Genomic DNA, 9,278 nt, shown 5'->3' with positions numbered 1-9,278 from the left:
GGTCCCAGGCATGTTTGTAGGCAGGGCAGGAGGCAGCTCCTCCAACTGGGTGCACGTGGCTCCTTCAGTGCCTGGGGGGGTGCCAGCACACGGCCAGCCTTTCCCACTGTGGTGCCGGGGCCCTTCCCAGCATCTCTCTCCAGCAGCGTGCCTGAACGATGGTCTGGGATCCCTTTGGTTCACTCTCTTTACCTCCTTTCTCCAGGAGTGAAAGATGGAAGCTGGAGCGTGCTGCAGCTTGTGGAAGCCCTGGGGTAAGAAAAGCCTTATACGTGTTACGCATTGCATAAGGGCCTGGCGGGGGAGATTCCCCTGAGGAGGGACAGTGAGAAGGAGAAGTGTGTGTGTGCTGGTCCAGGGCGGGCAGCTTCAGTGCTGGTAGGCACACGGCAGCACACAGGCCTGCAAGGATCTGTCTGCTCACAATATGGGGCCTGAGCCGGGCTTTGCCCTCCCAGGACTTGGGAGGTGTTTGGGAAAGAACAAGGCTGGAGCAGCTCTAGATGCTCTCCCGGGACTGAGAAGAGGTGTCGTGGCAGGCAGCAAGCTGCAGGGCACTTCTCAGTCGTGTCTGTCCCCAGCAGCCTGAGCACACTGCTGCACTTCGCCGTGTTACGAGTTGGCCGGCACTTGACTTTTGCTTCTGTCTCCGAGCTGTCATGGCCTGGGACGTGGGGAGTTTTGTTTCTCCCAAACTGGTGGCTGGGTTTGCCTTGTTGGAAAAGGCTTTGCCCTTTCTTGGCCCTTGTGATCTCGGGAGCCTGAGTTTCAGGTGCAGAGCATGGTGCCAGAGCAATTTCTGACTTGAGAACTCAGTTTATTGCTGCATGGCTCTGGGGCTGGGTGCACGCGGCAGTCAGGGGAAGGGGAGTCTGCTCTCACCCTGCCTGAGGAGCGGCATCTCTTTGTTTTTATCGCGTGTCTGCTCAGGATGTGCTTCCTGCTTGAGTGTTCCTGCTCACAACAGGCCTGTTGGGCTTTCTCCCCACTTGGGCTAGGTCTTGCCTGGAGAACACAGATCCTCGGACGCGGGGGCGAGGCATCCAGCTGCTCTCACAAGTCCTGCTCCAGTGTTACTCCCTGCTCCAGGAGAAGGAAGGTAAGGGCTGCTCTGGGCCCTTGAGTGGCTGCCGGCAGGTTGCGGGCAAAGCCTCTGCCACTTCAGTATCTGTCCCGCAGTTGGCAAAGGGATCGATTTAGCACCGTGACAACCTTGTATGTGTCTCTGGAGTCAAAGTCCGGGGAGGGCACAGGGCTGCACGCTGCAGCCTTTGTGGCAACGTCACCCCGCAGTTCGAGTCGCTCCCGGAACGTGCTGAAGCCCTGTTGCTGAAGCTGGTGCCCCCGGCAGTGTGTGGGTGTTGCACACCCAGGTGTGCTCAGCGCCACGTGGGACGCCTTGGAGACACATCTGTATGTCAAAATCCCTGGGTGCTGACTCAGCTCGGGGAGTCATGCCCAGGTTGACTATAGGGGAAGCCTGGGGAGGGGGGAGATCAGCGTAAGGATGAGAGTGGAGTGGAGAACAGGAGTGGGAAGGGGAAGATGCCCAATTCAGGGTGGCAAGGAGGAGGTTTGGCTGTGTTAAATGCCCCATAACAACTGGCTGGCAGCAGGGGAAGCCAGAAGGTGCTGCCAGTCTCTGACCTGGACAGAGAGCCTTGCTGCTGGGTAGCTGAACCTGTGCCAGCAGGCTGGCAGGGCAGGGGTCAGCGAGTAGGTGAGGTGGGAGGAGGGAAGGATGGAAGCAAAAGGTGCTTAGTCCTCTCTAAGGCTCTCTCTAAGTTTCATACTGGTGCCAAGCAGGGCCAAGAGCAGCTGTGCAGAGTATGGACAGACTATCTATGGGTGCAGCTGGAGTCGCGTGTGATGACTGGGGTGTTCTGGAGGGACAGCTGGGGATGGGGAGGGTCGTGGGAAGGCCTGGCAGAGCCAGGGCAGCTGGGTGAGGGGAGCGAGCTGGGTTACAGCCAAGTCACCAGGAGCTCTGGAGGAGCGTGGGCAGAGCCAGCTTCTGGGAGGGCACAGGCAGCTGCTGTGACACCCCCGGCTGGCTCCATCTCCCTTGTCTCCCTTCGTGTCCCTCCTCGCACAGTTCATTTCTCAAGTGCTGCGTCAGGCCGCTTCCTGGGGGGGTGAGTTTCTGCAGCAGCTGTGGGCACAGGATGCTGCTAGCCGGCTCTTCCAGTCTGCTTCCTGCTGCCACTCCCCAGGGCCGGGGTGTGCTGGCGCCCGTGGCCGTGACTCAGGTGCCGGGAACGTGTTGTGGAGCCAGCACAGGAAAGCCGTAGCTCCTGCTCCAGCACTGCGCCCCACCCCACGACATCCTCCAGTTGTGGCTGAGTGGGTGTCTGCACCCACGTGTCTGGACAGGCCAGGGCAAACACCTCTGGGGTAGTTCCAGCACCTCAGCAGCGCCTGGAGGTGGGTGCTGCCACGCTGCGGTCAGACCTGGGCTGCTGGGGGAGGGCGAAGGTGTTGGAGCCAGGTGGGTGCACCCAACAGTGGCAGTTAGTCCCTTTCACCAGTGCAAGGTACGCTTGCCATTCGTCTGGCAGCTGCTTTTGGCAGAGCTGGGACCGGTGCCCACGAGCTGCGTCTCCCGGGACTAACTCACGTTGGTGTCTGTTTCTGACAGTGCTGCATCTGGTCCTGTTCTATGAGAATCGGCTGCAAGATCATCACCTCGTGATCCCCTCGGTGCTCCAGGGACTCCGAGCGCTGGTGAGCTCCCGCCCCACAGAGCCGCGATGTGCTCCCGAGTGGAGCCGGTGAGGCGCAGCGCCTGGGCGCAGGCCAGAGCAGCACGTCGAGCAGGGCTCGGCTGGGCTGTCAGCTCCTGCCCAGGCATTGCCCTGTCTCCTCGGTGCTCCTGTCCCCTTTGCAGAGGGGTGGGAGAGGGGAGGCTGCCTTGATTTCCTGCCCCGTGCTGGTGTTGGGGCAGGGATTCCCCGTAGGTGATAGGTGTCCTGTCCTATCCTGAGCTCTACCCAGGAGAGGAGGGGACCCTGCAGGTACAGCAGCAGGAGCTCTGCTTTATGTCTGCCATCACTGTTTTCTCTTCTTGCTTTTCTCTTTTCTTGTCCCAGAGCATGTGTGAGGTGCTGTCCCCGGGCCTAGCGGTGTCTGTGCTCAAAGCTATCTTCCAGGAGGTCCACGTGCAGGTGAGCAACGTGATTCCCATCCTCCTGGTCCCGCTCTCCAGCCGTCTGGGGACGGCCTGCCTGCCCCGAGGACTGAGTGCATTCGGTAGCAGTGCAGCGTAGCACGGCCTTCAGCAGCGGCGCAGTACCGCCAAGCTTAGAAACGGCACATCTCGCTGCAGAGCGAGAGGCAAACAGCTCTTTGGCCCTCGTCCTCTCATCTCTCAGCCCTGGGGGAGTTATTTCCTTTGCTCTGTTCTCTGTTCTCTTAAATGCTCCAGGCTGCATTTAAGTGCCCCCAGCCCCTGTATTCTCCTCCAATTTAAGATTGTTTATGCTGGCAGAGCCTTGGGCAGCGTGTGTGGCCCTGGCGTGACCGTGATTCAAGCAGTGATGGACATGGTCATGTTCAGGTGCTGTCATGTAGGCATCTGTGCGCTTTGCCTGTGGTCAATGGGATCTGCGTGCCAGGACGCAGCAGCTGCTGCGCTCATGGGCATCCTGCCCCCTTCTCAAGGATACATGCTGCCCTTGGGTGGTGGGTAGCAGCGCAGCCATGTGCTGAGGCTTGTTTTGATGGTTCTGCTTCTCCCTCCAGTCCCTGCTGCAGCTGGACCGCCACACAGTCTACAGCATCATCACCAACTTCATGGCCACCAGGGAGGAAGGTGAGGGGGCAGATGCCAGAACCACTTTGGGGTTGTCCAGGCTGGGAAAACGTTTCGCTTTTGCCTTCTCCGAGGGCTCTGTGGCTCTGCCTGGGGAGAGCTGGAATGGCTGTGGGGCTGGGGAAGCCGGGCTGGTTTCATGCCATGTTGGTGAGGTCTGGTGTCCTGCAGCTGCTCACAGTCCTTCTTTCTGCAGAGCTGAAGGGCCTGGGTGCCGACTTCACCTTCGGCTTTATCCAGGTGATGGATGGGGAGAAGGATCCCCGCAACCTGCTGTTGGCCTTCCAGATCGTGCACGATATCATTACCAAGAACTACGCCCTAGGTGAGCCCGTGCCGGCCATGTGGAGCTGGTCGGGGGACCTGTCGCTTTTCTCAGAGCTGTTGGAGGGATGGCCCTTGGGCCTGAACAGGGCTGAGGATGTCCCTGAAGTGCTTTGGTTGTCCCTGGCATCCTTGGTTGCCCCTGACATGCTGTAGAAGCTGCAGAGCCAGCCTGTCATAGGTGCTGGGCATGGCTGCTGTGCGTCTTTTGCCCAGCGCCTCTGCTCACTCCCTCTCCCCTCTCTCTGCAGGTCCTTTTGTGGAGGAGCTGTTTGAAGTGACGTCCTGCTACTTCCCCATTGATTTTACTCCAGTGAGTGAGTTTGCCCCCTGCCACAGTCTGTTCCTTCTGCTGTTTGCTCAGGGGGTCATGTGCCCTCCAGGGAGTGGGAGGAGAGGGTGGGCAAGAGTCTGGGCTGGGCAGCGCTGTGCTACGAGCTGGGGTACCCAGGCTGACAGGCCGGTGCCAAACGGCCTGCAGGGACTGGCATTGCTGCTGCTTTCCTGGAGATGAGGTGATGCAGCCTCGGCTGATAGCTGGGGTGGGAGGTTTCCTGACCTGCTCTCTGTGCTTGTATTCTAGCCCCCCAATGACCCTCACGGCATCCAGAGAGAAGACCTGATTCTGAGCCTCCGGGCTGTACTGGCCTCCACGCCCCAATTTGCTGAGGTATGCCCTGCTCTGCGCTCTTGGCAGAGGTTGAGCTTGCGGCCCTGCAGGGCCATGGACTGGGGTGCAAAGGTGGGCTGAGTCTCGGCTTCTCTCTACAGTTCCTGCTCCCTCTGCTCATCGAGAAGATGGACTCAGACCTGCAAAGTGCCAAGCTTGATTCCCTGCAGACTCTGGTAAGGAGGGATCCCCTAGTCCCTCAGCCCACAGCTTTCTGCCTCTGAGCTCTTCTTCCTGCCAGCCAGAGGCTGTCCCTTGCAAAGACACAATTTCCAGGGTCCCAGTTTGTCCTGCATGACTCTCTCCTCTTTGTCTCTCCCTTGAGTGGTTCATGCAGTTCAGCATGAGCCTGCCAGGATGGGCAGCGTCCCTGCTGTGTGTCCTCCTGGTACTGGCCTCTCTCTGATGCTTTCCTCTGGCTCCCTCTTGCAGACTGCCTGCTGTGCCGTCTACGGGCAGAAGGAGCTGCAGGAATTCCTCCCCAGCCTCTGGTCATCCCTGCGCAGGGAGGTGAGTACCACAGGGCCCCTTACAAATGCTCCACCTCGCCTGGGCTCCTGCAGAGCAGGAGTTCACAGCCAGAGCAGGCAGGCCCCATATCTCCCCACAGCCCACACCAGGGACAGCCCCAGCCGGTAGGTGGGGGGACAGGCCAGCCCTATCAGCGTGCCCCCGGGGCTTGGATGTTGGAATCCTGTGGGAAGCGAGATGGGAGCCCGAGCCCTTCAGCCTGTGTTGGGAGGGCAAAGCCCATGGCTGGGTCAGCGCAGAGCTTGGCTCATCCTGCGGCCTCTCCTGCAGGTGTTCCAGACGGCAAGCGAGAAGGTTGAGGCGGAGTGCCTGGCCGCGCTGCACGCCCTCTCTGCCTGCCTCTCCCGCTCCGTGCTCAGCTCTGATACTGAGGACCTGCTGGATTCCTTTCTCAGCAGCATCCTGCAAGGTAGTTAGCAGGGAGACCTACCCTGGCCTGAGCCCGCACGCATCCTCCTGGCTACACATCTGCCCTCCTCTTCTCTTCGAGCCTCTTTCTTCTCCCTCTAGCTCTCGCAGCCACTGTTGGCTTCTCCAAGGGAATTGGCTGCAGGAAGGGAGGAGAGGGGGGCACAATACCGATTGGATCAAGTTGCTTTCCTCTCTGCTGGGATGAGGCGTCCAACACTTGGAGCTGGGGGGAGCGGCTCGTTAGGGAGGCTGCGTGGCAGCTCAGAGCTGCGCCCCAGCAGCACGTCCCAGCCCAGCTATTGGCTGCATCCCTGCACGCGAGGCAGAGGAGCTCTGCCAGCGCAGCTGACGCCCAGCCTATCTCAGATTGCAGGCACCATCTGTGCGAGCCTGACATGAAGCTGGTGTGGCCAAGTGCCAAACTCCTGCAGGCAGCGGCGAGCGCGTCTCTGCGTGCCTACCACCGTGTCACCTGCAGCGTCCTGCCACTGCTGCTGGAGCAGTACACCAAGCACCCGCAGGTGAGGGGCATGCCGGGCTCTGTGGTAGTGGGCAGCAGGGCTCTGCAGGGCTGGGTGGGAGCAGGGTGCCATGGTGGATGCCCCCCAACCTTGTGTGGGGACCCTGCGAGCACCCTCTGGCCTTGCAGCGCTGGGCCGAGGCGTAGTCATGTCCCAGCGGTGACGGTGGTCTGGGTTATGCCTTCGTGTCCCTGCAGAGCAGCCAGAGGAGGACAATCCTGGAAATGCTGCTGGGCTTCCTGGAGTTACAGCAGAAGTGGGGACATGTGGAAGAAGGTGAGACTGGCTGGTCGCTCTGGAGGCACCTGTGTCCCAGGGGGCTGCTGGCTCTGGCCTCACCTTCCCATGTGCTGACAGAGAAGGAAAGCTCACTGGCCTGGGTGGCTGCATGTGCAGCCCCCCGCCACGTCCAAGGGACCCTTCGTGGTCCGTGTGTCCATCGGCAGGGCCCCAGAGAGCGTCTGTCGGGTGCTGCGGCAGCGCGGTGACAGTTGGATGCAGGTAGTGACTCCAGGCTTCTCTCTCCAGATGAGAGCACTCTGCTGTCACTCCGAGCCCCGGTTTGCTCTGTGGTGTTCTCGGCACTGACGGATCCCAGCGTGCAGCTGCAGCTGGTCGGGATCAGGGCACTGACTGTCCTGGGCTCTCTGCAAGGTTGGTGCCTCGTTTCCCTTGGGGGGGCAGAGGGAGGTGTCACCCAGTTCTGGGAGACACAGTGCCACGTGGCTGCCCTTGCCTGTGCTGTCTGTAGGAGCAGTGGCAGTGCTTCCTACCCAGTCCATGAGCTCCAGGGACATTTGGTCTCTCTCTTGCCTGTTTGTTCTGGACACCTTGTGTCTCTGGTGTTTGGCATGCTGCTGCGTTGCTGCCAGCCTGGACGAGGGGGAGGGATGCTGGCCAGAACACTGGCATCTTTGGCCAAATCCTCCACGGCTCATATTGCAGGCTTCCTGTCTCCCACCGACCTGGAACTGGTTGTGGATCACCTCATCCGTCTCGCGCTGCATGAGGAGGATTCCCAAAGCAGGTGAGGGGCAGGCTGGCGCCACTGCAGTCACCCACGCTCTGGGGGAAGGAACAAAGCCTGGCGTCACTGCAGAGCGGGGCTGTAGTGTGGGGGAAGGCACAGGAGCTGTCTGAACTAAGAGACCAGGTGGGTGTAAGAGCAGAGGGGTATACCAGCCAGTTTCTGGGCTGGAGATTAGAAAGTCTGGGCCTGTCAAAGTCGGGGGCTCTGCTCTGCCTGCCAGTAGGGTGAAAAAGGCAGATTGCTGAGGAATGGGTTTCTGGAGGTGCTTTCTGGCCCAGATCTTCGGAGCAGGAGCACAAGCAGCCCAGAGTTTGCAGTGCTCACATCACCCTTCCTGCTGTCTTTCCCCCTGGCAGCGAAGCAGCGATGGAGGCAGCTGGGTCCCTGGCCCCCATCTATCCGAAGGTTTTCTCTGGACGCATGGTACCCAGGGTTGAGGAGGAACTGCAGTCAGGTAGGGCTGGTGGTCCTGGGAAGGGAGCAACGTCTGGTTTTGGGGTGAAGCCTGTCCCATCTTCGTTTGGACCCTACCAGGCAGCAGGGCTGTGCCATATGATGTAGATCGGTGTCTCTCCTTTTTGGGGGATTCCCAGCACAGGCACTGTGATGCTGGCACGGGGAAGACCGTGCCTGGGGCTGGCAACCAGCCTGTGTGGCCAGTATCACCTTTTGGGGAGCAGGCACAGTGCCTTGGGGTGAGGGCTCACCCCAGCACCCCCCTGAGGTGTGTCTCCTCTTCAGAAAGGGAAGAGGAGAGCTCCCAGGACCACTGCTCCCTGCAGCAGCGCTGCCTGCAGGCCCTGGCAGCCGTGTCCACCCACGCCAGCATCGTGAAGGAGACAGTGCCCGTGTTGCTGCAGCATCTCCGGAAGGTGCAGAAAGGTAACGCAGCCTGCGACAGGCAGTTCCGCTGAGTGCGCCCAGGCAGGACCTGCCTCAGTGCCCAGGGATGGCTGGGAGAGAGCGGGAAGAGCAGTGGGGCGAGGAGCCCAGGGCTGGGCTGTGAATTCCACTGCTGGAGCGGGAGGAGGGAGGGCTGCACTGCCCTGGGATCCTGGCGCAGCTCAGAGGGGCGGGTGCTGTGGCTCTTTGACGTGAGGGTGACTGTGTCCAGCAGGGGACGAGGCCAGGAGTGCCCAAGACGTGGTCTCTGTCTGCCGGAGCCTGCAGCATGTGGCCCTGCAGTGCCAGCAGGATGCCGAGAGCTGCTGGTACTACCACCAGACAGTGGTGCCCTGCCTGCTGGCCACGGCTGTGCACGCTGCCATGCAAGGTAGGTGCGGGCTGGAGCGGAGCGGGGAGAGCCAGGGGATTCCTGGGCTCCCTGCTCCTGCTGTCCTCCAGCAGCTGTGGACCCCGCTGCCTCACCGCTTGTGTGGGTCAGGGTGCTGCGCCTGCGGGCTCCAGCGTGTCCCCTTCCTCCCGCTCCCTGCAGAGAGCACCCACCCGCTGCCAGGCAGGGCGTTGCTGCAGGAAGAGGTGCTGGCTGCCATGGTCCCCATCATCAGTGCTGCCACCACTCACCTGAGCCCTGAGTGAGTGATGCTGGGCTGGGCTGGTGCACTGGGGAGGGGGCTGGCTGCATCCCCTCCCCCCGGCTGCTGCCCGTTCCAGGGGACCCTGCGTCCCCTGGGACATTCCCGGGAGCTCTCTGGTGACCCTCCCAGAGCAGCACATTACGGTGTCTCCTTTCTCCTAGGCTGGCTGCCCAGAGCGTGTCTCATGTGGTGCCTCTCTTCCTGGACGGCGAGGTCTCCTTCCTGCCCCAGAACAGTTTTCCCTGCTCCTTCCAGCCCTTCGAGGTGTGTTGGGTGCTTGGGGCTGGGGTTCTGGAACAGGGAATGGGGATGTCGGCACAGGCTGGCAGCGAGGACTACGATGACAGGGTTGCCGTTCTTCTCCTGCAGGATGGGGAGTGCTTGGAGGCTCAGCGACGCCTGGTCGCCCTCCTCATGGCCTTCGTCTGCTCCTTGCCCCGTA

The 9,278-nt window shown here is 61.2% G+C and overlaps 1 protein-coding gene across 1 annotated transcript in view; it reads left to right on the top strand.

Annotated features, from left to right (window-relative positions):
* Positions 1 to 213: 213 nt before the first annotated feature.
* Positions 214 to 9,278, top strand: part of MMS19 (MMS19 nucleotide excision repair homolog (S. cerevisiae)) — a gene marked incomplete at its 3' end in the record, with an annotated part of 9,590 nt that continues 525 nt past the window's right edge. Inside the window, exons 1-21 of the mRNA XM_010148630.1 lie at positions 214 to 254; positions 999 to 1,099; positions 2,639 to 2,724; positions 3,090 to 3,164; positions 3,742 to 3,811; positions 4,008 to 4,136; positions 4,387 to 4,448; positions 4,719 to 4,805; positions 4,907 to 4,981; positions 5,238 to 5,315; positions 5,607 to 5,745; positions 6,114 to 6,268; positions 6,466 to 6,544; positions 6,797 to 6,922; positions 7,214 to 7,295; positions 7,655 to 7,744; positions 8,023 to 8,180; positions 8,416 to 8,571; positions 8,734 to 8,833; positions 8,998 to 9,100; positions 9,206 to 9,275. Coding sequence (XP_010146932.1) covers positions 3,093 to 3,164; positions 3,742 to 3,811; positions 4,008 to 4,136; positions 4,387 to 4,448; positions 4,719 to 4,805; positions 4,907 to 4,981; positions 5,238 to 5,315; positions 5,607 to 5,745; positions 6,114 to 6,268; positions 6,466 to 6,544; positions 6,797 to 6,922; positions 7,214 to 7,295; positions 7,655 to 7,744; positions 8,023 to 8,180; positions 8,416 to 8,571; positions 8,734 to 8,833; positions 8,998 to 9,100; positions 9,206 to 9,275 — 1,831 coding nt within the window. The remainder of the gene's footprint in view (positions 255 to 998; positions 1,100 to 2,638; positions 2,725 to 3,089; positions 3,165 to 3,741; positions 3,812 to 4,007; positions 4,137 to 4,386; positions 4,449 to 4,718; positions 4,806 to 4,906; positions 4,982 to 5,237; positions 5,316 to 5,606; positions 5,746 to 6,113; positions 6,269 to 6,465; positions 6,545 to 6,796; positions 6,923 to 7,213; positions 7,296 to 7,654; positions 7,745 to 8,022; positions 8,181 to 8,415; positions 8,572 to 8,733; positions 8,834 to 8,997; positions 9,101 to 9,205; positions 9,276 to 9,278) is intronic.

This window comes from Eurypyga helias, unplaced genomic scaffold (assembly GCF_000690775.1).
Source record: "Eurypyga helias isolate BGI_N326 unplaced genomic scaffold, ASM69077v1 scaffold27383, whole genome shotgun sequence".
In the NCBI taxonomy this organism is placed as follows: Eukaryota; Metazoa; Chordata; class Aves; order Eurypygiformes; family Eurypygidae; genus Eurypyga; species Eurypyga helias.
The sequence above is the reverse complement of the archived record's forward strand: the minus strand, read 5'-3'. Positions and strand labels throughout refer to the sequence as shown.